This window comes from Alternaria hordeiaustralica, assembly GCF_023758085.1.
Source record: "Alternaria hordeiaustralica strain BMP 2776 chromosome Unknown scaffold_7, whole genome shotgun sequence".
Classification (NCBI taxonomy): Eukaryota; Fungi; Ascomycota; class Dothideomycetes; order Pleosporales; family Pleosporaceae; genus Alternaria; species Alternaria hordeiaustralica.
In genome coordinates, this window is record NW_026056779.1 from 490505 (window position 1) to 515041 (window position 24537).

Here is a 24537-nt window from a genome sequence, read left to right on the forward strand (position 1 = left end):
ACCAGGAAGCCTCATCGGTAGCTCATACGTAAAGCAATAGCTCGTGACCACAGGACGCTTGCCCTTCAGCCAACCAAACCAGACTAGCCATCATGCTGCCAAGTAGACCGCGTGACAACAAGGGACAAGGTGCACCTATGCGCCTGGTAGCAGAAGCAGCTCCATGATCCGGCAGCGGGGTGGAATACGATGGCCTAGTTATTCAGATCGCGCATCACTGGTTTTGCGCGTCGAAACCTGTCAGAGATACGTCAAGGTGTTGGACAAGCTGTGGACGCACGGTGAAGATTTGGAAGTTGGCTGGGGAGCTGCTGTGACACAATCTCTTATCGATAAGGGCGAAGCGAGATGAAACCTGCAGGCACGGTGCGGTACTTATTTCCCTCTTTGTGGTAATCATTGTGTGACAGACGCGGGCGGCTTGAATCGCGTGACTGTAAAAACCTCGATATGTTGGGCGGCCGTTCAATTTGCGGTCGATCCTCTCGAAAGACGAGTGCGCCGTATTGATATGCCTGCTTATGACGGGCCCGGGCTTTAGGACATGAAGCAAACTACTCACCAATTTGTACCATGGAGTGCGATATGTGATCAGGGATGGGGCCGGTTTTGAGCGAGTGACATTTTCATTTGTTCATGTCAAGATTGTACTGACATCCACGCAGAAGCCTACCTAGGTAATGCTCATCATCGAGTCCAAACGGAGACAATGAGTGCGTCTCCAGCATTGAGTACCTGTGAGCCGAATCAAGCGGCAGGGGCAGCAGCGCCAACGACAGTCTTGCCAGACATGGTTTCGAGACGCTTGAATCCTCCATGCTGCTTCACACCCTCCTGCAGTTCGACCATCCTCTTCTGATCGCCAGTAGGATCATCAGCTTCCTCCTCCAGACCCCAAGCCAAGTACTCATTGGTGTAGTTGGGCTTGAAGCTGTCGTCCAACACACCGAGCCTCTTGCCGTAGCGGGTAACCTTCTCCCAGTCACGCTGTACGTTCTGAAGATCTGGACTGAAGTACGCAAAGCTACGCTCGAAGATCTTGCGGTTGGTAGGCGTGTTCATGGCCGACTTGAAGTTGCAGAACTCCTCCCAGGCCTGGTCAGGAGATGCGAGGACGAAGTCGGTCGCGCGCTTGCATGCGCGAAGGAAAGCGCAGACTTTCTCGGGGTTCTGCTCGATGAAAGCGTTGTTGCCGATGTACAGGATGCTGCAGAAGCAGCAGCAGCCGAGTTGAGCGAGCTCATCGATGCGCAGCATCTTCACCTCGTCACGCGAGCGGTCCTGGCTGACGAGCCACTCTTCAAGCTCGACCATTTGGACGTTTTCGAGGCCGATGCCTGCGTCAATTTCGCCCGTGATGATGGAGCGGGTAACGTTCATGCCGACACGGACGGCCTGGTAGTCGTCAGGCGACATGCCGTAATGCGCAGTGAGTTCGTCGAGCTGGATCTTGCCAAATTCGCCGACGTAGCCGATCTTCTTTCCCTTGAGGGTGGTGAAGTCGGGAGTGATGCCAGACGATGTCAGGTACACGACACCAGTGAAGGGCTCGTTGAGCAGAGAGCCAATTGACTGGACCGGAAAGCCACGAGCGGCGGCGGCCAGCGTATGGATCATCGCCTTGAAGCCGAGATCGACCTTGCCAGATCCGATGATCTCAGTGACATCCTGGGATGGTAAGCTGATGAAGTGCGAAAGCTAGTGTTGATCATACACTAGGATCATTGGGTTCGAGAAGAGCGACTTTGATGCCTTCATCCTTGAAGTATCCCTTGCTCTGAGCAAGGTAGAGGGGAGCGTGGTATGGCGTAGCGTGCCTGTTCACCGTCAGCATACACCCCATCCAATCTAGATGCAAAGCGCACCAGTTGGTCAAGAAGGTGATCTTATCAGTCGACATCTTGACTTGGGTGCAGAAGCTGAGCTAGTCAGTACGCCAACATAGTGGGCAAAGGGTCATCATGAAGCAGCAATAGTCCTTCGCGCTGGAATTATCCAGATCAAGTTTGAACGGTATGATCTCAGAACAAGCCATCAACGATCAGACCCAGCGGAGGGATCCGAATCGCTGATGACTTGAACACCCGCCATGCTTTGCTTCTGATGGTTGAGATGGGTACCTGATGATGCCATGCTGGGCACCTGTTACTTGACCGAGATACAATTCTGGTGTGCGAAGAGCGAGGCCGAATAGGCTGCGCTTTGCTGGTTCGATGATAGCATCGTACCAAAGTGGGTTGTATTGGGTTGGTGGAAGCTGGATATGTGCGATTGGGAAAAGTTGAGGAACAATTGAGGACGCAGTTTGAGGCCACGGCTAGAGCCGGATACTTATACTTTACTTCTCAAATTGTCGACTGAGGTCATGTATGGATAAATTGCTCACTGTAGGTGCATGTGTTGGGACATGGTGGGGCAATGAGGGGTACACTTCCCGCGCGGGTCAAAACACATCACCGAACCACAATACGCGTCTCATCATGCAGACGGGATGTCCTTCAGCAACTATTACTCGTTGAAATTTAAGTACGAATTGTCCGTAAGCCGTGGCTCTAACTTGGGTGGTCGATCTGAGTTTGCTGAACCACGTCCTTGGGAACTCACACGACGATCTTGTCTTTCTCCAGCGAACGGGTTATTTCATTAAAATAGCTGCGTCGCGCCAAAGCCAAGTATGCAAGAAGAGATATCCACCTACTGTCGCAGTTCCGTGGGCTGATGCTTTACGACATCTAATGACACGTACTATGACCAAGACCTCAACTCCGAATATCGGTGATGTGAATAATCATGGGTATCTGAGATGTACAGATCCGTGGGACCGAGTACAGGTGGTTGAGACGCATTAGGATGCCATCGGGATTATAACGCTACCATCCTTTCTTGCAGCCACCCGTTTAAGCCCTGCCACATCGAGCTATCCATGTCTTTATCTCCCAACCTCTCGCAGAAGTGCCTCAAAGCCTCGCACCTCTGCTTAATCCATTCTTTCTTCTCCTCTTCGCGACCACCCTTCATCTCTCCAGCGATAGCGTGTGCTACTTTTGCCTCGCATACTGGACACAGATATGGCGGTTGTCTTACATCTTCCTTCATGCTACCTGTACCCTGCATATTACATGCATAGTATACACAATGGTCGAGCGCGAAACAATGTCCTAGCTCATGTGACACTGTACGCGCGAGACGTGAGAACCAAAGGGCCTGTACTTCTTGCACCGATGATGTAGGCCTATACGTTGTCGCGGCTTGGGTAGCCGCTTTCATCGCCCCACTCTTGCTTAGTTCTTTCTGTTTCTTCGTCGCAGATTTTGCCTTTACATCTTCTACAGCACATAGTTCATCGACAAAGGTTTTGCAATGACTCCACGGCCACATGTGGTTTCGGTCGATCTCCTCTCCTTTCCGTTCATCCAGTATTGGGTTATATCGCGCAGTCTGCACAACAGCCACTCTGCTGCCTCCATACGCCCTGCCACAGCAGAAGTCGTCGTCGTCAGACTCGTAGATGTCGTGGTCGACTAAGACGACCATCGCATAAGCGTCATCAGGCAGAATTGAGATCGCTGTGTCGAGGATGTCGTCCAAATTCAGTTGAGCAGGGAAAACAGTGTCTGGCGCAGGGCGGACGCGGATTCTGGTACAACGATCTCCATGTGATAGACCGATGTACTTCGGCAGAGCGGCACTTCGACAGCCCTTGGCGGACTTGGTAATGGAGCCCCATGGTGTCCAGGTCAATGGCGTGGGGAAGAGGCGAACAGGCATATCGTGATAAAATGCGGTGAGATAGTCGACGAAGTGATCCGCAGATGGAGGAGATGGTCGGACTTTATCCTCGCTTTTGACTTCATCGTAACCGGTGGGTACTATCCAGTGCCTCATAAAGTCCGCCTTGAAACTGATTCCCGGCACTTGCACCACATACAACTTATTCCTTCTTGGCGCCAATGATAATTTGTTTCTACACTCCTCGTTCAGCCAGTCCTTCGTACTCTGCGGTAAAGAATCTGGATCATAGTTGAGCTCGTCGTGGGGTAGGACTAGAGGAGCGGGAAATGTTCCAATGGGATGATCCTTAACACTCTTCGGCGCTCTTCCAGATGTCGTTTCTGCTGCAGCGCGTGCTGCGGGATCCGGTTGCTCATATCCGGCTAATACTGCGAAGGGCGATGGATTTAGTTGTAGAATGGTGTGCTTACATGCCATAGCGGGTGTCAGTACGAAACGGAATGAAAAGAATCAAAGAAGAAGGAATAAGGATAGGGTCTGCTGCCTGGATGGCGGCTGTTTGTCTTGGACGCTAGGCAAACCCCCGCGATTCATGTCTACACCCTCGCTTCATGCCGCCGGGTCATCGTGCCTGATTCTCTCCTTCCATCCCCTGTGCACCTTCGACCGTACTTTCACCACAGCGGGTCGTTCCTTCCCCAGTATAGCAAACTTCCCCCAATCGCCAAGCTGTTGAAGATGCCAACGTAGTGGCCCGCGATCTTATCCTTCGCTCCATACGCGCTGACGATAACCGTATCCGCGACGGTTGCGACCAATCCCGCCATGACCGCAACTCCCAAGCTCCTTCTGTCTCGCAGTACCAGACCAAAGACAGCTAAGAGAACACCGTTCTGAACGTTGCGCGCTGCTATCGCTGCAACCAGGGCTTTCTTGGTCTTCTGATCCTCGTCGTAGGTGCTTTCGGTATTGCTGGAGCGTTTTGCGGATGCGGGCGATGTGTTGGACTCGGCCGAGATGGGCAAACCGTAGCCATCAGCGAAGAAGGATGGGTTTCGTAGACCTATTATTCCGAAAGGGACGATTTCGAGGGTTGCAATGAAGAGCGCGAGGCATTCCGCTGGCGGAGGTAGGTGGTGGAAGAGGTTGCGGGCTTGAGTTGTCATGGTGGCGAACTGGTTTGACCGTCAGGATCGTCTCGGAGATAGTTGCAGCGGTGCAAGGCTTGAGAAACGAGACGAGACATGGTGTAATCTTATAGAAACAGTCGCCATCGATGCAGGAGAGATGTAGGTGTATGTAGACTTCCTTAAGCTCCCATTGGCTGACGAGTTCGGACTTCGGATGCGGGGATTGCAGGGCTGTCGCGTCGACGCGTCTTCCCGCCCCATTGCTTCGCGCCTCATAGCTTCTACAACGGGCGAACAACACCGTGAAGACGAATTTAGATTACTACTTCGATTCCCCTGACAACATCTCGCAATGGAACCTTCCCGGCACGCGTTACAGTGATGACACGTCTCCAGTGAACCACGCCCCGGGCGATACCGGCTTCTCCTCCGCGCCCAGCGAGCGCGCTGCAATGCCGAATGAAGGGGGAAGATGCTTTCACGACAAAGGAAGTGTGAATGAACATAGAGGCGCCCTGAAAAGAGATGGAGAGTGAAGATTGACTTCCGTCAACTCTTGCCTTGGAGTGCACAGGGAAACAGTGTCGTTGAGGCATCATGGCTGAGGACATACCGGAAGGCGTATATATGCTATCACTCCTTCACTCGGTGGGGATGAGTGGTATGTTGGCTCGCAGTGGCGATTATCTTGGGATTGGATGAGGGTTACTTCCTTGGAGCGGATAGGCACATGGCAAACTCGTCTATCCGTGGTCTCGTCCTATCAGAGGTTCGTCATCTCAAATATCAGCGCACGTAAACGCATCGCTACCATGATTTGCCTGGAACTGTGAAAGGCTTTGGAAGCGGTACAATGCTTGTCTGCATGTGCGGTGAAACCGATTTCAGCTTTTGACAGCTCGACTGCGCCTGCTTTCTGTCGAAGTTTCCCTCGTGTGGCGCTCTTTCCTTCCAAGGTTGTCTTCACTCGACCCTCCAACACCACGGAAAGCTTTGACTCGCCTCGCACACTTCTGCCTTCACACGCACCTCTCAATTTTGCTAGCCGCTCCCTCCCCAGTACATAATCCGCCCGCCCTCACCTTTCTTCTTACTCTCTCCACACTCGCTCCTCAACTGCGCAGCTCCAACTCTTGCGTTCTGAAGCAACGACCGCCAAAATCTTCTGTCGACCTTGCTCAATTTGAGCCTTCCCTAGGCGATCTGTGTCCATCAAGCGAGCTTCGCCCTCACCTCCGCCTCCCACACCTCACGAGCCGCGCCCCAACTCCCAACTCCTACCCCGTTCGTCAAGCGATCGCACAAGATGGCGACGGCTCCTTCCTTCTGGGCTGCTGGCGGCAGCAAGATCAAGTCCGCCGAGTCTCCAAACCCCAAGATCGCAGAGGCGCCACCCAAGGCGAAGCCAGACCCTCAACAGAAGAAGGGTCTCGTACTGAAGGGCATGACCAACGGCCAGTCGACCAACAGCGTATCGAACGGTACCTACCCAAAGACCCCCATTGGCAAGAAGACCAACTGGGCCGACGAGGACGATGATGATAACACCTTCATCGCCGAGTTCATGAGCCAGGATCCGAAGATCGCCACACTCGAGACCACCATTGCCCTGAAAGAGGAGCGTGTCAAAGAGTTGGACGCACTGGTCGAAACAAAGACGCTTCGTATCGCCGAACTGGAAGGCGCAGTCCAAGACAAGGACGTACACATTAGCGATCTTGAGACGGAGGTCCAAAAGAAGGGTCTCGAGATTGAAAAGCTCAAGAAGGTGAATAGCGACCAGCTCGCTCACAACCAGGAGTTTCTGCGCGAGACTGAAGAGAAAGACCACCAGATCAAGTACCTGAAGGCTGAGCTTGAAGAGAAGGCTTCGGCCATCGGTGACCTCGAGCGCGAAAAGAAGGCTGCAACCATTAGCAACCTCGAGCAGGAGTCGGCCGCACTCGTCCCGGTGCCCACAAACGACGAGGTGACCCCCGAGGATGAGCCCAAGAACGTGGTGTCGGAGAGCATCAAGTCCAACGGGACCGATGTCGTTACCGAGGCGAAGACCAAGGCCAAGAAGACCGCATCCGTGGCTTCTGACTCAGACAGCTTTGAGATCGTTGATGCCCCCGTGACCGAGGAAGCCAAGGACGAGAAGCCTGCAACCGTCGTCACTAAGCAGTCCGAGGAGACCGGAACGACAAAGAACGCCAGCGGTCCATCGCTCGTCACATCCACGTTTCCTAATTTCGTGACGAAGGAGACACTGAAGGTCGTTCCTCCAGTCCCGAAGCCCAAGACCATGACCTTTGGCATTGATATGTCTAAGTACGGGAAGAAGCCAGTCGCGTCGGCTGCTGCGAAGATTCCAGCTCCGTCGTCGCCCGCTACCGAGCTGAATGGACATACCACCCCCTGGGGCCACTCGTCCAGGCAGGCGCGTGACAAGGCCGGTACCATGCCGGAGCTCAACCCTGCGGCTGACATCCGTCACATGTCACACGGGCAGCGCGTAGTATTCGGTAATGGTCCCGAAGTCATTGTCAAGCTTGGAGAGGTGAAGTTAGCTAGTATTCCTAAGTACGTCCTGATGCAGTGCTCAGGCAAGGCTTACAAGTACTTTACCGCGAATCCTGACGCTACTTCCTGGGTTCTTCCGGCTGATTCGATGGACGCTGATGCTGCTACGGCGCATCTGAAGTGGATGGACGAGATGACCTATCAGAGCAGGGTCTACTCTGTCCGTCTCCAGACTGAGACGGTATATGACAAGAAGAACTTGCATATCTGCCGCGCTGCCCGTGTCTTGGGCCTCAACAACACGTACGTGGCCCAGTTCACCAAGCAGTTCTGCGATAGGATCCGTGCCCAGGACGTGTCCTTCGAGTTCATGGACCTTCTTTGCCAGTTGGCATACCCGGAGAACGACCCAGTGTTTGACTGCATGGTTCATAACCTTGTCAACCAGAAGAAGGTTGGAAACGCCAAGGGCGCAGCCGATTTGGAGAAGCTGATGGCCAAGCATCAGTTCCTGAAGGAGAAGGTAGAGAAGATCGAGAAGCGGATCGGAGGTCGTCCACGCAAGACTTGGAACTCCCCCGAGGGCAGTGCTCGTGGTGGAAGCAACGACCGCAGCGGCAGCAAAGGTGGAAACCGTGGCAAGTCAGCACCGCGCAACCCGCCTGTCGCACCAGCGCCTGGTAACAAGCCAGTTACTCCTGCGCCGGGTGACGCATTGTTCACCACTCTCCACTAGGTCCGCCTAGTGACTTGACGCGGTGTACGGGAGGGAGGGATGGAGTACACCGTGGAAGATGACCGATGATTTGACGACTTTCACGACGCGAGCGCATTCCAATGCGTTCAAGCGAGCGAGAGTACTGTCTGCTCTGTAGCTCTTTGCATCTACAGTGGAAAAAAGGGTATATAGAGCGAAAGCTTGATTCATTGATAGGACTATAGGACGTCTGGGTGTATTTTCAGCGCCATCAACGAATGTCAGGTAGTTATAGTTGGTAATGTCATCGATGGACACAAACATCTTTCATACATGATCATAATCGTGCAGCAAACTCGTGAATATGTCTCATTAGGAGTTGTTTGTCTCTTTGATTCCATTGTCGTAGCCGAGTGTATGTTCTAACATCTACATTCTACACCCTTCCGACTAACACAAAGATACTTGACGCCCTTGTATGGCGTGACACCACTGCCCAAACCTTTACTCTTCTTTTGGTCTACATTCAAACTCTCCACTTTGATCCCACTTGGCAGCCAGCCCTTTACGGAGAAGCTGATGGTCGCACAGCTCGGCATGAGGACTTTGTTTGCCTGTTTGATCTTCGCATCGCTATCTGGCTTGGGCACGCTGGACGATGAAGCCGCAGGTAAAGACACCTGTTTACCCTGATCATCGTCGTAATCGTACGTCGATGTTGCGAAAGAAACGGGTCCTCCAGCGTCCAAGGCATCCTCCGCAGATGGGTCATCCTGGCCAATAACAGTCCCACGCAATGTAGCCGTAGCACCGACCCCTCCTCCACGGTCTTGCGACATGAGATTGCTTATCTCGCGACTGCTAATCCGCCATTCTATTGCCCGATCTCCAGGCGCGTAGCCAGCATCTCCTGTTCCACGCGCGACGCGTAGATCCGCGACGTTTCTGACAGACGCCGGAAGCGGGATGTGGATAGTCATCTCTTCGATTGCGGGGGCGGACGTGGTTCCTGTCGAGGAGGATACGCGTCCCAAGCTAGCTTTCGCCGCGCTGGGTTGGGAGGGTTTGTTTCCGCTGAAGCGTGGGTTGAGTTGGAGTTTGACCTCGAAGTCTGTGCCAGTCGGGCCGAGGGAGGGGTGGACGGATACTGTAGCTGGTATGTTTAGCTTTGGACTTGCAGTCTTTGCGTTCTTCTCTGTGGAGAATGCATCTAGTGCTGCAGAGCCCAGCAGGTCCACTTCGTACCCAGCGAGCACGAAGCGACCGTCTGGCGGTACGAAGGAAAGTTCACCTGGCCTCGCTTTCCACTGGTTGAGTCTGACACAGGGATGGAAGACAGGGAGTGAGACCGCGTTCTGTATGCCGCCCGCGCATCCCAGATGTAGTATGAGATCTGGTATTCCAGAGACCTTGGCTGTGAAGGCGATGGTGCCGTTCGCCATAGCGGCTAGAGGGCGACCAGATGGTGACAAGGTGACCTCCAGTGTTTCCACGATATCCACATACATCTCGTTGCTTGTATGCCTGACGTTCGCTCTTCTCCACGGCACCGGTGAGCCTGTCTGACTTGAGGTCGGTGATGGTCCTAGTCGTGGGCTTGCTCTTCCACCGCCTAGACCAAATGCTCCGGTAGCAGAGGGCGCGAGCGAGCTCGGTGTCGAAGAAGGCAGTCCCACTCCTCCCAGTAGACTCTTGAGTAAATTCGGCGCTTCGACGACATCTCTCAGCGCGTTCGGTTCTGTGTTCGCGATGATTCCGCCATCCACCATCTCGCTGAGTAGCTGCGCGACAACATCGTAGTTTCCCTCGATCTTGCTCGCCAGCAGTGGTGACCCCAGGAAGTCCTCGAGGACGTCTGTCAGGCGGTGGAGGAAGGTGAGGACGGCGAGGGGATCGGTGTCTGCTGATGCCGGGCACAGGAACAGAAGCTGGTCTTGTATTATGCTGTATAGCAGTGTCGGCGGGTTGGTGTTGGGCAGATATATCAGCGGCGGCCGGGGGGCGGGATGCGCGAGATAGAGAGGCAGGAGGACGGAGGATGGAGGCGGGCGGTTGAGGTATGTGTGCTCGAGCAGTGGAGTGCTAGAGATGTTAGAGAGAGATAACGTAATCGCTGGAATAGACGCGTCTTACTTGTGCTCATCAAAGATGTAGAGAGCTTCGATTGCGCTCATGGTGGGAAATGTCAGCTGCGAGCCATGCGCGTGGGAAGACGTGAGGTCCGCGTCGTGGGGCAGTTTGGGCGGGGAGCTTCCGGAGCTAGAAAGATCCCTGCATGCCTAGCATGTCATGCAGACTTCTGGTCGCAAGATCTTTACACGATAGAGCCAGCGTGTTGCATCTGAGTTAGTCGCTGGGCTGTCTGTCTAGCTTCGCGATAATGGCACTGCCACCTCCTTCCGCTCCGACCTTCAAAGAGGCTCTGAAGAATGACAGAGCGGAATTTGAAGATTGCACTCCATGTCGCGTAGTCGGTATTGTACTCTAGAACACACTGTATCTACTTCAGTACTGACATGGTTGTTAGGGAGCGCTACATTTCTGGGCCTCGGCGCCTTCACGTACGTCTCGGGCCATTCACAGATCAAAGCCAACGAAGCCGCGATACGAGCCAGCAAAAGCATCTTCGGAATGCGGAGTAGGGGAATGGCAATAACAGGAACAAGCGCCGTCATGGTGGGCCTGGGGTTATATCGGTGGTTCGCATAATGGGAGGGGGTAAATGGAGATGCAGGAAGGTCACAAGCTTAAAATGTATCATATGCGGAAAGACTTGAGTACAAACTTTGGCATGCATCGGCGTTTGGGAGTAACATCTTCACGAACGAGATGAGTCACTGCATATGGCATACAACAGTTGAGGGCATGTAATGATGGTATTAACACCAAATCCTCAAAAAAAAAAGCTATCTACTTCCACCCCAAATGAGGTCCCACCCCGTAGAAAATGCGAAAAGGTACATAGCCTCCGAAATCAATAACACCACAGAATGCGTCTAGTAAGCCTCCCCCAATGTGTATGAAAAGATGATCCACAAGCCCTGTGCGCCGTCTGGGTATGATGCAAGTAGTCGTGATTCGTCGAACGGTCGTTCGTGTCATTGCCTGGAGTTCGATGACAGGTCCTCAGGCTTGGAGCTGCAGTGCTATGACATGCGTCCGCGCTTGGATCCTCCGCCTGATGAGCCGTCTCGCCGGTCGTTGAAGCCATCGACGTTAAAGAAGTCGTTCATGAGTCGTCTCTTCTGCCCTGCACCGTTGCCTAGTTGGAAGAGGTTCTGGGCGGCGGATCGCTGGAGGTTTCGGGTAGACGAGCGGTTCGTAGGGCGGCGAGAAGCAGTGAAAGCGCGGCGGGCAGCAGCTGACATGTCGGCGGCGGCGATTTCGTTTGGTGAATCAGAGGGTAGAGCTTGTGCGGCGGAGAACTCGAAGATGTGGTGTAGTGGCGACATGTCGGCCTCGGTCGTAGAAGCTTCCATCTGGAGGGGCGGCGCAGAGTCAGAGCGTGTTTCCGTGACCGTCGTGGGTACCAGTGTGCGTGAGTCGTCCATGCCGTGGGTTCGGTCCATGATGGGTGATGAGCTTCTGGCGCGGTTGTTATCGAGGTATTCGTCGTCGCTGTCGCTGCTCGTCTGCTTGGGCAAGCTCCCGTCTAGTCGTTCCGTCGCCCACTGCCGTATTCGCCAGCCCTCGCCGTCACCCACACCAATATTCTCCTTGTCGAGGAAGGTAAGCAGGTCATCGAGAGCCTCCTGGTAGCCGTCGGTACGAGCCCTGTCGATGTCGGCAAGCGCGGACTTGTACAGGTGCGTCACGTTGAGGGCAGCGGTGCGGAAGGACTGGTGCACGTCGTGCTGCCCTCTTGTCTTGGGCAGCGACTTGTTGAGGCTGCGCATCGAGTCCATGGTGGTTGTAGGAGCTGTTTGCGGCAGGTGCGGTCGTGTCAAATCTTTGTCGGGCTCCACTGCGTTGTGGCCGGTGTTCGGCACCCGTGGGCGATGCAACCGTGATGGGGAGCGAGATGGAAGAAGAAAAAGTAGATGAAGCTGGTAAGGTGAACGACAGTGCTGTTCACTCGGAAGGAGCGTGGCTTCTCGTCGCTCGCTGGGTTGAGGTCGTGCGCTGCTCCTGGACTCGCGGGGTTGACGCTATCACGGGCTCTTAGCTCCGGGCTAGGCCCTGACAGCATGTGCCACCCTTCACCCGTCCCCGTCAACATGCTTGATTCACAGCCCCAGCTTCCAGTCAGCATGCCATCATGACTTCGCACCTAGAACGCCTTCCTGTCGAGCTGTTCGAGCTCGTTGCTGCCACTCTCAATATCTCGTCTCACAAAAGCCTTCGTCTTGCATCCAAGAGATGTCGCTTCCTCACCCATTCTGTGTTTGTAGAACGCGCTTTCTCCCGGCTAAAGACTACTCTTGGACCACCCTCTCTCAACCGTCTCGTCAACCTGGCGCAATCGCCTCATTTTCGTGGCACTGTCAAAGTCCTACAGATCCAGCTCCTGACTTCAGCGGAGTATAGTGTCCTCACTGCTATTAGCCGTGTCGGCAGGTTTCCGCCACCCAAACGATTTCCCAGGGTACCTGGCATCCAAGACAAAGATATCAAGGACGAAGCACCCACATTCACATATGTCGTGGAATGCGAGTATCCAACCCGCTTGTACGATGGCCTTGTTCGAGCATTGCGAGGCTTCACCAACTTGACGGCCATTCACTTCCATCCGAGGGGATCCCAGCTCGCGGAATCCAGCAGTCTTCTTTCCGCAACCGATCGCCTATTTCGTAGTAGATGCTTTCGGATCGTCATGGACGCCATCGTTAACAGCGAGGTCCGTCTGAGCGAGTTTCGTATGGCCAAGTGCAAGCGTGGGACTGCGCTGCACCGGGAGGCTATTCTACCATTCTCGGCACTTCAAATACCTACGCAATCTCTGAGGACACTGCATTATCGCTTTTCGCACCTCAAGGTTCTCACTCTCTCTGCTTTGTCTAGAAACGATGACCTCTCTCGCACACCTGGTTGGCAGAATGGGGTCGGAAATATCATTGCCACTGCACCAAACTTGAAAAGCTTCACGATGAGTCTAGATCGGACTAACTATGCCGCAGCCATCGTTCACCACATGGTTGCTTCTTGCGCTTGCCTTAAGCTAGAAGTACTCCAGCTCATGTTCTGCGCATTGCATGGAGACGACCTAGTCGCTATTATCAGAAGCCAGGCCGCGACATTGCGACGAGCTGTATTCTCTGACCTTCGCCTTGTGACGGGCACTTGGTCGTCATTATTACACGCTCTAAAGGAGTGTGGGAATCTCGAACATCTGCGCTTCAGTTCGCACTCGGGGGCAGAGCATCCAGTTCGTCGTCTGGACGTGGCCCGAGGACATCGCACAATGACCGATATGGTGGATGAGTTCATCGCCGTCTTCGATACTTCAGCAGGTGCTTCCATCTCACAAGAAAGTGGCTTCGTTGACCCTCATCATCACGCTGGTCTGTCATTGGCCAGAGCCAGTACCACAGTACCAAGTGAATGAGAGACTCACCCACGGTTACCAAACTACACCACTCTGCTCTTGCGTTGTCGTTAATCAACGCCCATTCGGCTCACTACTATCACAGTCCATCCGAGTGCTATTCTGGTTTTCACCCACCTCGACGCAACACGACTTCATACACTCCTCAACCGTATCAGTCACGCTGAAGATGACACCGATATCCCAACTCTCGAAGGCGGATGTCCGCCTATTCTTGCGACAGCTACAGGCCAATTCTGCCGACGTCACCAAGTGGGAACCGATGATGCGCCTTTCCCTGCTGCGCGGTGGGCTCATCGATTTCACAATTTATGGCCGCCGTGTAGCATCAGCGCCTCGTCTTGCTTTGATGGCTGCATCTCAGAGCGCTCTTGCATTCCTCGCCAAGCATCCTTGCGCACCAGCAATCAACTTCACCTTCGACGTACCCGCTGTACAGCTGCGAGGTGGAAATGGCCAGGCAAAACTCGTCTCCGGGAAGTGCAAGATGCGCGAAGCTCAGATCAAGATCCATGAAGCTGCTCTTGTTGCGATCTCACAGTGGCTTACCGCCCTGTGCACACCCGCACTGATGCCTCTTGCCGGAGCTAACTTCTCGATCGAGACCTGCATCCGCTTCATCTGCGTTCACACTCTACACGCGCCAGAGTATGTCCAGCACCTGACTGACAAGTTTATTACGGACGCCGGTAGGCTTGCACTGAGCTCGCAGCAGGTGACAGAGCTTGTCAGCTCGTGCCGCGGTGACAACGACCAATTGCTCATGGGGCTCGCGGAGAAGTTGATTGGGAAAAAGCTCGACGGCCAGCTCGCTCCTAAGCAACTGAGCATGTTCTTGTGCAAGGCAGGCAACGAATTACTGAAGAAGAAGGTCGAGACTCTGGAGAAAGAGATGGGCTTCACGACTAAAGGGACGGGCCCGAAGGCGGCATTGCAGTCCTGGACTGAGGGGTTTCCTTCCTCGTTCCCCACAGCGGCAACCCGTTCCGCGGGGCGGATTCATGAGACCAAAGACCATGAGATAATCGAGATCGACAAAGACGTAATGGAAGTGGATGCAGACGGGTGGCAAGTGCCTCCTCGTACGAAAGAGGATGCGGCAGCGTCGAAGAAGCGGAAATTGACGCACAACAAGGATGGGACGAAGTAAGTAATTGTCAAGCTGGAGAGGGGATTGACCGGTTCAAGCTGCAGGCGCTGTGGGCTATGACCTGGACATCCGAATTGATCTCTGATCGTCGACCGGGAGTACCATACAGGTCTAGCACGATGCGTTGATGCCAGCCTTTAACGATGGGCTGCCTGTAAAGATCCTAGGCATACGAAAGAAATTCTGCCCTTCAAACTGAAATGGAAAAAATACTACTGTCTGCTGATGTGCTTACGGGGCTAGACTATTGCGCATTGCCTGGCAGGCTTATACAGGTGATAACTAATACATCCTATCTCATTTGACCTCCGCTCGTTCGTGAACGACCTAGATACCGGTCAGTCCCCACCGACTAAGATGATGGCCTCGATTCGGCACACACCACCGAGCGAGATGTCTACACGAACATGCAGTTGCTCCACAACGCTACCGCCACCACAAAAGCTTGATCTCACATCGATCTGCGTCGCTTCAACCATTCCGACATCTAGCGAGAACATGCATGCATCGGAGCTCTAATGAGTGGGTAGTGGGGTAGCGCTGACCGGAACACCAAGGTTTTGCCGGCAGGACGCCTCGCTCTCGCCTGCGTCTGCGCAGGTAGCACAGTACCGAATACTTGGGAATAGATCACTTCACTCCAGGGTCTGGCTGAATCTGTGTATGAAGGAGCAGGGCCTGCATGAGATGGAATCGGGATGGAATCGCTGGTAGAACCCAATCTAATTATGGAACCGTGTAGTAGCGCGCTGCGGGCGAGCCCTGACGTCTTGTCAAACTATCGCGAAATGCCTCGCCGTGTCAGCAACGACCCTCAGACCTGACAGTACGCACTCAGAATCTCATCGTACCCAAACGAGACGACGAAAAAACGAATTCGGCTCTCCATGCTGAGGTCCGAGCAGACTGTGCGACGAATGCACTGCTTCTGGAAACATTCTGTGGATCACCCTTGTGCCGATGCTGTCGATCTCACGTCGGGGATTTTGCGCACCGACAACAACACAGCGAACGCGCCAAGATCAACATTCCACGACCGCGAAAACCTTGAAGCCACTTGTCAGCGCCAGCGCTGAAGATACGTCTATCACACCTGTCAGGGTCCGGGCCTTGCTGTAGCTCGACATTAGTAACTGGGAACGTGTTCCGGTGCGCGATACTAGGCAGGAAGTCGCATGTAGCGCGAGGCCGCCAACGGCTTACACGACCCCCCATCCACCAATGCCATGGACCGGAATCGTCAGATCTTAGAAGTGGGTACGGCTCGAATCGGTCAGAATGGAGACAAGAGATGCAGAGGGTGAGGAATTGTAGATTGCCGGTGGGTAAGATCGCTGTTTAGTGTTTATCGAATTTCCTACAGTTTGCGCGGATGCGTCGGTACGGCTGTCATCACCATCGGTCTAATTTTGATCGCGACCCATCTCACGGTCAGCCAGCCGTTGAGAGCGGCGAACGTTGGTGTTTGGGTATATATTTCTTTGGGGGTTCTCAAGTTTTGGTTTCGTCTGGCTCAACAGTTCAGCACGTTTTCTTCTTTCTTTCTTCTTCCAAAATCGCTAGCCTTGCGTTCATATACTGGTATCATTACGATCGTTGAAGTCGGATCTTTGAGCAACACAACTATCTCCAAGGACCTTCGCTACTTCTCCAATATGCGTTACTCCGCCATCACCCTCGTTGCCCTTACGGCGACATCAACTTCGGCCTTCTCCCTATGGCCTCGCCAAAGCTCTAGCTGTCCTTCCGTCTGGACTGCCGTCGCCACCGAGCTTCAAGCCGACTTTGCTGGTTGTGGCGCGGATGCTCACCAAGCCCTCCGTGCCCCCTTCCACGACTGCATCAACAATGGCTGTGACGGCAGTCTCGTTCTCACAGACGAGTGTGGAAGATCAGAGAACGCCGGTCTTTCAGCTATCTGCACGAAGCTCAAGGACTGGAGCGACAAGTACCAAGTCAGCGCAGCAGACATGATCCAATTCGCCGGCGCACAAGCAATCGCCGCGTGCCCGCTCGGCCCCAGAGTGCAAGCACTAGTTGGCCGCAAGGACAGCTCGAACGCTGCGCCTGTCGGAAGTGTACCCAGCAGCCGTGGCACCCTCGAGAGCATCTTGGGAGCCTTTGCTGCGAAGGGCTTCTCATCCGACGATGTCGTTGCTCTCATGGGTGCGCACAGTGTGGCAGTCCAGTTTCACGACGACCCATCGCAAGCCGGAAAGGGTCTTGACTCGACACCTTTCCGATACGACAACACCTTCTACCAAGAGACCAAGGACCGCAAGGCCCCTTACAGTCTCCAAAGCGATCTTCTCATGTCGAACTCTTCAGAGGTATGTGTTCACGATCTCAACATCCTCACCTGATCCGTCACTAACTATCTTTGCAGACATCAACCATCTGGTCCAACTTCGCTGAAGACGCGAACAGCTGGTCTACCGCCTTCACTAGCGCGTGGGACCGATTCGCCGTCATTGGAAGCGACGCCAGCAAGCTCCAAGATTGCTCGAGCTTGGTCCCCAATGGCTTCGTGACCACGAAGAGGCAGGCGTTCAACATGGCTTTCACTAAGAAGATGAGCGCCAAGTTCAGGTTGTAAGAGACATGATAGCATATGTTGCTCAGTCTGGACACTAATAGCGATGGCATGGCGTTTGGGTATTAGACCATGGTGGTTCTGGGGCGGCTTTACTGTGCTTTCATGATACTCCGCAATACGTTGCACGTTAATGTTTACTTTCATTAATGTATTAAATCAATCCCATCTTACTCATACATCTTCCATTACTAGTTTGTACGCGCTCTTTACTGGAGATCCTCCCTCACCTTTACCATCACCTTTACCCTCATCCTGGGCACGTGTCATGCGAGCTAGCAATGAGCATGCAAGCGCGAAGATGCCGACTATATAAAGTCACCACATCTGCAACCTTACTACAATACCCTTCAGCTTTCCTGAATTAAATCTTGCAACCCAAGAAACATGGCGTAAGTGTGCACTACCCATGCAAAAGCTTCAACACTAATCGTCTAGTGGACGAAAGCGCCCAAGTGACATCAGTCAAGATAACGCCACTTCTGCTACCGCAAGCACGCGTGGGAAGCGGGCTCGTAAAGAGATCGTTAACGACAAGTCTCCTCTCCTCAATCTCCCTGGAGGTAGGACACAACTTTCGATCTATTTCAAAGCAAGTCGCTAACTGACGACATAGAATTGAGGAATCGTATCTACGGATACGTTATAGCCGACACAAAAGAGTACAAGAGTGGCAAAACACGCGACAAGTATTATAGGTCAACATCCAACGCCAGACCCATCGTCCTGAAGTACACTTCTATCAAGGCAGCAAAGCGCTACAAGACGGCAAAACAATGGGTCAGTGCTCATAGACGACGCCACTACTTTGGTCTTACCCAGGCCTGTCGCTTGCTCCGCCACGAGTTCCGTCCGCTCTACCTCGAAGAACTGTCTTTTGGGATCAAGTCAGGTCTTGGTCAGTTCCTTGTAATCTTTGGACACAACGACGAAATCCAGGCTATGGGTCACCACATCTTCAGCATTATGAGCAATTCTCTGCCGCACGATGGTATAGACATCCTAGCTGTCTTGAAGAAGATGTCTGATCTCAAGATGCCACGACTCCTGTTCCGCTACGAGATTTACTCGGGTCGGGGACCTTGGAACATCAACGATCTGTTTCTTACGTTGGTATCACGCATGCATTCTCTTATAAACCCTGTTGTCGAGGGTTTCGATCTCACCAGTATTACGATCTTCAAGGACCTAGAGTGTCGTGGCTCTGAACAGCGCAGTAAGCCATCGCTGCGAATGAACCTGGACAACAAAGACTTTTCCTCGTGGAGCCAAGAGGTGAGAGAGAGCCACATGAAGACTTTGATCAGGCATGCTGGTATGGAGCATATTGATGGCATCCGTACAACAGTCTGCTGTGACGGTCGAAGCTATCTGTGGTATATTCCTGGCATCATATACGATGACTGGCATGCCTCAGAAATGCGATTGCTTTCGGAGGAGACTGACTAGAAATTTGCATCTTGTCAGCGCCATGAAGGAACGACATGCATGGTTTGGGATAATGCGGGAATGATTGAAATTGCACTATCGTGCTAGGAGTTATGGTTGCGGAAAAGTTGAGCTCACGGATTTCTTTCGCAGCTCCTCACAGGAGTTGTGAGTCGCAGGAGATGGTCCTTGGGGCTTGTTTATTTGCCTTTCTATCCTTCTACTTGCAAAGAAAAGTCTGTCAGTGGTTTCCAATGCTAAATCAAAAACAAAATTGTCTCCGTGTGAGTTCACAAACGGCTGAGAATATACGCTGTCGTGTGACCTGCCACACATCAATAATCAGTGCAACGAATACCCCAACGGTATTTTAGGTCGATTGTAACAGTCCATCCCAAGAATTCCGCAATGGGTGTTGACGGTGTGACAGTCTTGACAAGTAAGAATTGGAAGTAGCTTCCTTACTGACCGCAATGACGTCATGCGCGCAAACCTGGTCGAGAAGGTCCGCGGCTGCCAACCTCAGAGGGAAGCTGCGAACTCCATCCACCCTTGTCACGACAGTGCCACGCCTACCATCTAAAGAGACAAGCTCTACCTACACACTAACACCATGACCGCACCTCCGTCCTTGACGTCTCCACCCGATACTCGCAGATCGCGCGAAAGCGACCTCATTCACGAAAACGACACGTCGTTCCCAACTATCGCGTTCTTGCCTGCAAGCTCTTGTCCGATCTTTCCAGGATATCCAGAAACCACTGCTGGAGATGACACAGTGCCCCAACCAACAGAACCGCTTCGTCAAGAATTGTCCTCAAAAGAAGTAATGCAAGACTATGATCACTGAGAATTCCGCGCGCTTACCGCCCAAAAGATGTGCCCGATGTCGCATCGGGTAATAGGTTCATTAGACCGTTTTGTAACATCAGAAGTACCATATCAATCCTCTCTCACCTTTACCTTCATTCCGACTATGTGCACGTGCCACACGAACTAGTAACAAGCATATAAGCGAGGAGAAGTCGATTAATATAAGCTGCGATCGCTGCAACCTACGCCACGATACGTTCAACCTTTCTATGTTTCTTGACGAGACGTCGCAACCCAACAGCCATGGCGTAAGCGTCTACTGCCCGTTCAACAGCTTCAAGACTGACCGCTTACCAGATCAGAGCGCGAAGGCAACGCACTTCTTGATCTCAAGACTCCCCCTCCCAAGCGGGCTCGTAAAGACGTTGCCAACAAAAAGTCTCCACTTCTCAGCCTACCTGGAGGTACGAAGGTCTTGATTTCGATAGATGGAGGTACTAACCATTCGAATAGAGATCAGAAATCGTATATACGAACTCGCCCTAGCGGACACAATGCGGGAACTTAATGGTCGTCGAATCCGTCTAACATACGGGTTAATCAAGGCCTCTCGCCAGCTAAGTAGGTTGTATCTCGTTATGGACCTTTGCCCGACGACTGAGGAACTCGAGAGCTGGCAGTCCAAGTTCGACACATACTGGAGAGCAGCGCATGGGCAGTGCAAATACTGGGGTCTCATCCAGGCTTGTCAAGTATTGCGTCAGGAATTCCGCCCTCTACAACAAAGAACTCTACCTTTCACCATCTTAGCGCAGCATCTTAGCCAATACCTTTACGCTTTCGGCACAACAGAAGATGCGTTGACTCTTGGAAAGTCGCTCACGGCCATCATAAAGCAACCCCTCCTTCCAGGTGTGAGGTTGGACATCCTGCCGCTTCTAAGAAAGCTTTCCAAGCAACGGAAGTCGCTTCCTTGGCTTACCGAGCGTTCTCTTGGGGAGGAAAGCCGCTGGAAGACTAGCAACCTGCTCACTACGTTGTTCTACCATTGGGCCCAACCGCCAAAGGGTCTCGAGGTTGTTGAGCGTGATATCGCCTCTGTCACTCTGACCATGGGCAAGACATACGGTCCTCATGGCGCTCATGACCAGCCATCGATGATCATTGGACTGCGCTGCGCCTGTTTCACCGATCTCACTCCTGATCAGAAAGGCGCAACCATGCTGGACTTTATCAAGGCAACCGGGCTGGAGAAATTGCGTTGCTTCATCACGGAGTTCCGCTGTTGTGAAAGGCGCTACACGTGGCAAATGTCTGGGGGTGAGTCCGGGGCGACTGAATCCCCGATGCAGATCTCTGAAGTCCAAGACGAGGATTAGCGGTTGTTGTTGAGGAACCGGAGTGGATACCAAGAATGGGTTGGAGTCCTGGTCGATTGGTCAAGAAAAGTTGGCATTCACAGTTCTGGAGGGCGAGATGGCGGTATAGAATTAAAAGCAATGATTTTTGTTCCGACAGCTCCAACGTCTTCTGGGTTACGACGCTTGTATTTGATCAAAATGCAGGAGAGATAAGATTGAGGACATACACAACGCGGTATCTGCAAGGCAAGACCAACACGAGATTGACTGGTGTTGTGGTGATCAAGCAGCTCTAAGGCATGTCAAACCGCATGACTTGTCGCTCCCCCATGTTTGATGGGGCGGGGATACCTTTACGGTATGCTACAGAACTCGTATCGCATTCTACAAATAACTTGGGTTTGTAGGATACATTATCTTGGAAGCTGCGTAGTTATCAGTATTTATGTGATGTATACTGCAAACTGCAAGCTACGACAGGACGAGCTGTGGCCACACCTAGTGGCATTGATCTCTTGAAAACGACTCGTCTCGAGTGGGCACGTTATCAGGACGTGAGTCAGCTTCAAATTGGCTGCGGCAACATACAGACGAGAATGCACGGAGGACAAGCGCATCAATGAATTGCAGTGGTATGCACCCGACCAAATATATAAAACGGCATGCAATAGACGTAATAGCAAAGTCTGCAGATCAGGGTGGTAATCATGAAGAGGTAGAAGTATCATTCCAAAAACATCGCTACAAGAATCGAAGTTACCCATCTAGGGTAAGTATATATACAAGATGAATATCGCAAAAGATGCGAGATTGTCTACTGAAGAGCCTCAATCATACGGCGGATCTTAGCAGCAGACTCGGTACCAGCCTCTTGCTCAAGGAAAGCAATGAAGGTCTCGAGGGTGTATGTCTTCTCACCAGCACCGGCTGAGGGTACGGACGAAGCAGCAGGCTTGGTGGGCTCAACAGCCTCGGGTGCGACGGAGGTGGGCTCAGCCTCGATCGGGGCGGCAGGGGTGGGCTTAGCGGCAGAGGGCTTGGGAGCCTCAGGGGTAGGCTTGGGGGCAGCGCCGGTGGGCTTAGGGGCAACGGCAGTGGGCTTAGGGGCAGGAGCGGAGGGCATAGGACCCTTGGAAGGGCCGGGCTTGTTGGCCTCAGGCTTGACGCACTGGGAGTAGTATGGGTTCCACTCCTTGCACTCAAGACCCTCAGCGCACTTGTTGTCACCCTTGAAGCCCTGGCCACCACACTGGTAGTACTCCTTGATGGGACCAGATGGCTCAGCGGTAGGAGTGGGGCGGACAGCGGTGAGCATGGTGGTAGGAGCAACGATAGCGCTGGAGACGGTGCCAGGAAGCATCGAAGAGGTGCTGTTGGCTACGGGGTAGGGGGCAACAACGCTGGAGACCTCAGGAGCAGCGGCAGAAGAAGCGGCAGCGGAGGTGGCGGCGGCAGAGGTAGCGGCAGCGGAGCTCTCAACGGCAGAAGAGACCTCAACTGGGGCAACCGAAGAAGGCTCAGCCTCGGCAGCGGCGCTGGTGGAAGCGGGAGCAGCAGTGGAAGAGGCGACAGCGGAGGCCGGGGTGGAGGCAGCAGGAGTCTCAGCACCGCCAGTAGCGGTAGCAGCAGGGGCACCGGCGAGCTCGCCGAATGTGAGAAGCTCGGGGGTAGCCTCAGTACCACCAGCGATGAGCGCAGGGCCAGGGGCGGGGTACGAGTCGAGATCGGCGTGGATGGAGAAACCAAGACCAGTGCCAGTCTTGGAGTAGGCCTCTGGGAAGGTGACACCCTTGGGCTCGAGGGTTCCGCTACCGGTGACGGTAAGCTGGTAGCAGGTCATGTAATGCTGAGCACCACCAGCGGGGCCTGCAGCGTGAAGGGCGATAGCCTCAGCACGGAGGAGGTAGTCACCAGGGGCGATGTTCTTGGGGATGGTGAAGTCGAGCTTGCCGCCTATTGGATTGTTAGCAGTAGTTTCCAGAAGACATGATGCCGTACGTACAGTTGTAGTTGAGGTCCTTGGTGCCCCAGAAGTCGTTGTCGCCCTGAGTGGCATCTGGGTTCTTCGCCCAGGTGTTCTGGTAAACCTTGAAGAACTCGCTGGAACCATCGGCAGTGGCAGCATCCTCAACCTTGGACATGTATGCGAGGACGGGACCCCAGTGAGCACCACCAAGACCCTCCTCCTTGCAGTCACGGGTGTTGTGCTGGTGCATCTCGATAGTGACTGTGTCACCAGCCTCAAAGTCGCACTTTCCCTCAGCGGGAGCAGGGCTAACGTTGCCTAGATTGATGTCAGCACAGATCCAAAGTGGGAACTCGAGGGGTACTGACATTGCAGCGCAGTGCTTGTGTAGTCCTCAACGGGGCTGTTGGAAGGTGGCAGCCTGGCACAGGTGCTCTCAAGATCCTTTCCGTTCTTCCAGAGTTGTTGGAAAGTGGCGTGGGCGTTGGCCAGCGCCAGGATGGCGGGGAGGACAGCTACGGACTTCATAGTGTATATATTGATGCGAATAGTGATGTTTGGAATGAGTGACAAGTCAAAAGTTGACAAAAGAGTGACTGAAAAGGCGAAAGAACGAATGAATGACGAAGTCCTGTAGTGAAAGAATGTCCAGCGCAGCTGCGTTACTGTTACAAGTCTGGCGAGCTCGAAGACTTATATCCTCCAGCGCAGGAGATGAGTCCAGCCGTGAAGCCGAGGAATATGTGGCACGCTGCATAGCTAGCCGTTTCGTTTACCACCGGTCCAATCTCGAACCTGACGCCGGGGCGCTATGTGTCTGCAGCCACACTCGGATAGATGAACGAAGGATGGATACCTAGGCCAAGAACAGAACTCTTGGGAACCAGAACCAGGTCCATGGGTCAAACGACGACTGACAGGTTTGACATGTGGAGCGCTGATTGGTGGAGATGCACTGTGCCTGGAGTTCGAGCCGAGTAGAGCTTAGTGCTGTTTTGACATTGGACGAGGCGAGAATCCTTCACATTGCAGGGGCTCTGAGGCATCCTCTGTAAAGTGTTGGCGTTACTGTCCCGCGCAGCAAACTGCACATTGGTGTGGCTATTAACGCATTGCAACTGCTTATTGCGATGGTTGGAGCAGAGCTTGCAGAAGATAGATCGCAACAACTTCTTGATCGCACTTGCTTTGGCACCTGCCCTGCCTCGGAGATGATGGTGCGATAGGGTATGGCTGCAGAATCTAATGATGGCATCCTCTGCAATCTCAAGAATCTGCAGCTTAAGATACAATGCGGGTCTGCCAACCTAGGGTCGAGGTATCAACACCGGCTCGAGTGTGGATATGAACATGTTCGTCGGAGAATGACAAGACGGCTAAATAGCCACAGGATAATACCCTGAGTCGACTTTTACGCCGTATGCGGATGGAGTCATGGAGGAATGCGCGCTCATGCTCATGTGCTTTGCGCGCGGCACGTTGAAACGTCGGGGTGGGGCGAGACGAAACACCAACTGCATGATCGCTGCTGGGGTTGCGGTCGACGCCGTGAAGGATCGCGGTGAAGTGACTGAGTCTGAAGGATGAAGTATCCAACGTTGAGGAGATGAAGGCGCG

The 24537-nt window shown here is 53.4% G+C and overlaps 9 protein-coding genes across 9 annotated transcripts; 4 read left to right on the forward strand and 5 right to left on the reverse strand.

Annotated features, from left to right (window-relative positions):
* Positions 1 to 747: 747 nt before the first annotated feature.
* On the reverse strand, positions 748 to 1900 carry NMT1 (glycylpeptide N-tetradecanoyltransferase; the record flags this gene model as incomplete). Its single annotated transcript, XM_049387202.1, has 3 exons — positions 748 to 1668; positions 1715 to 1817; positions 1866 to 1900. 3 exons carry the CDS (start codon positions 1898 to 1900, stop codon positions 748 to 750), a joined length of 1059 nt encoding a protein of 352 aa, XP_049244975.1.
* A 2506-nt stretch (positions 1901 to 4406) lies between these two features.
* On the reverse strand, positions 4407 to 4898 carry J4E84_004600 (uncharacterized protein; the record flags this gene model as incomplete). The annotated part of the gene is made up of 1 exon (XM_049387203.1): positions 4407 to 4898. One exon carries the CDS (start codon positions 4896 to 4898, stop codon positions 4407 to 4409), a length of 492 nt encoding a protein of 163 aa, XP_049244976.1.
* A 1270-nt stretch (positions 4899 to 6168) lies between these two features.
* Positions 6169 to 8103, forward strand: J4E84_004601 (uncharacterized protein; the record flags this gene model as incomplete). Its single annotated transcript, XM_049387204.1, has 1 exon — positions 6169 to 8103. The coding sequence occupies one exon, from the start codon at positions 6169 to 6171 to the stop codon at positions 8101 to 8103; it is 1935 nt and encodes a 644-aa protein (XP_049244977.1).
* Positions 8104 to 8486: 383 nt separating this feature from the next.
* On the reverse strand, positions 8487 to 10238 carry J4E84_004602 (uncharacterized protein; the record flags this gene model as incomplete). Its single annotated transcript, XM_049387205.1, has 2 exons — positions 8487 to 10146; positions 10198 to 10238. 2 exons carry the CDS (start codon positions 10236 to 10238, stop codon positions 8487 to 8489), a joined length of 1701 nt encoding a protein of 566 aa, XP_049244978.1.
* A 972-nt stretch (positions 10239 to 11210) lies between these two features.
* Positions 11211 to 11969, reverse strand: J4E84_004603 (uncharacterized protein; the record flags this gene model as incomplete). The annotated part of the gene is made up of 1 exon (XM_049387206.1): positions 11211 to 11969. The coding sequence occupies one exon, from the start codon at positions 11967 to 11969 to the stop codon at positions 11211 to 11213; it is 759 nt and encodes a 252-aa protein (XP_049244979.1).
* A 1809-nt stretch (positions 11970 to 13778) lies between these two features.
* Positions 13779 to 14759, forward strand: J4E84_004604 (uncharacterized protein; the record flags this gene model as incomplete). Its single annotated transcript, XM_049387207.1, has 1 exon — positions 13779 to 14759. The coding sequence occupies one exon, from the start codon at positions 13779 to 13781 to the stop codon at positions 14757 to 14759; it is 981 nt and encodes a 326-aa protein (XP_049244980.1).
* Positions 14760 to 16414: 1655 nt separating this feature from the next.
* Positions 16415 to 18801, forward strand: J4E84_004605 (uncharacterized protein; the record flags this gene model as incomplete). The annotated part of the gene is made up of 4 exons (XM_049387208.1): positions 16415 to 17089; positions 17146 to 17351; positions 17791 to 17915; positions 17969 to 18801. 4 exons carry the CDS (start codon positions 16415 to 16417, stop codon positions 18799 to 18801), a joined length of 1839 nt encoding a protein of 612 aa, XP_049244981.1.
* Positions 18802 to 19896: 1095 nt separating this feature from the next.
* Positions 19897 to 20972, forward strand: J4E84_004606 (uncharacterized protein; the record flags this gene model as incomplete). The annotated part of the gene is made up of 2 exons (XM_049387209.1): positions 19897 to 19901; positions 20114 to 20972. 2 exons carry the CDS (start codon positions 19897 to 19899, stop codon positions 20970 to 20972), a joined length of 864 nt encoding a protein of 287 aa, XP_049244982.1.
* A 796-nt stretch (positions 20973 to 21768) lies between these two features.
* Positions 21769 to 23448, reverse strand: J4E84_004607 (uncharacterized protein; the record flags this gene model as incomplete). The annotated part of the gene is made up of 3 exons (XM_049387210.1): positions 21769 to 22907; positions 22957 to 23238; positions 23289 to 23448. The coding sequence occupies 3 exons, from the start codon at positions 23446 to 23448 to the stop codon at positions 21769 to 21771; spliced, it is 1581 nt and encodes a 526-aa protein (XP_049244983.1).
* Positions 23449 to 24537: the final 1089 nt, after the last annotated feature.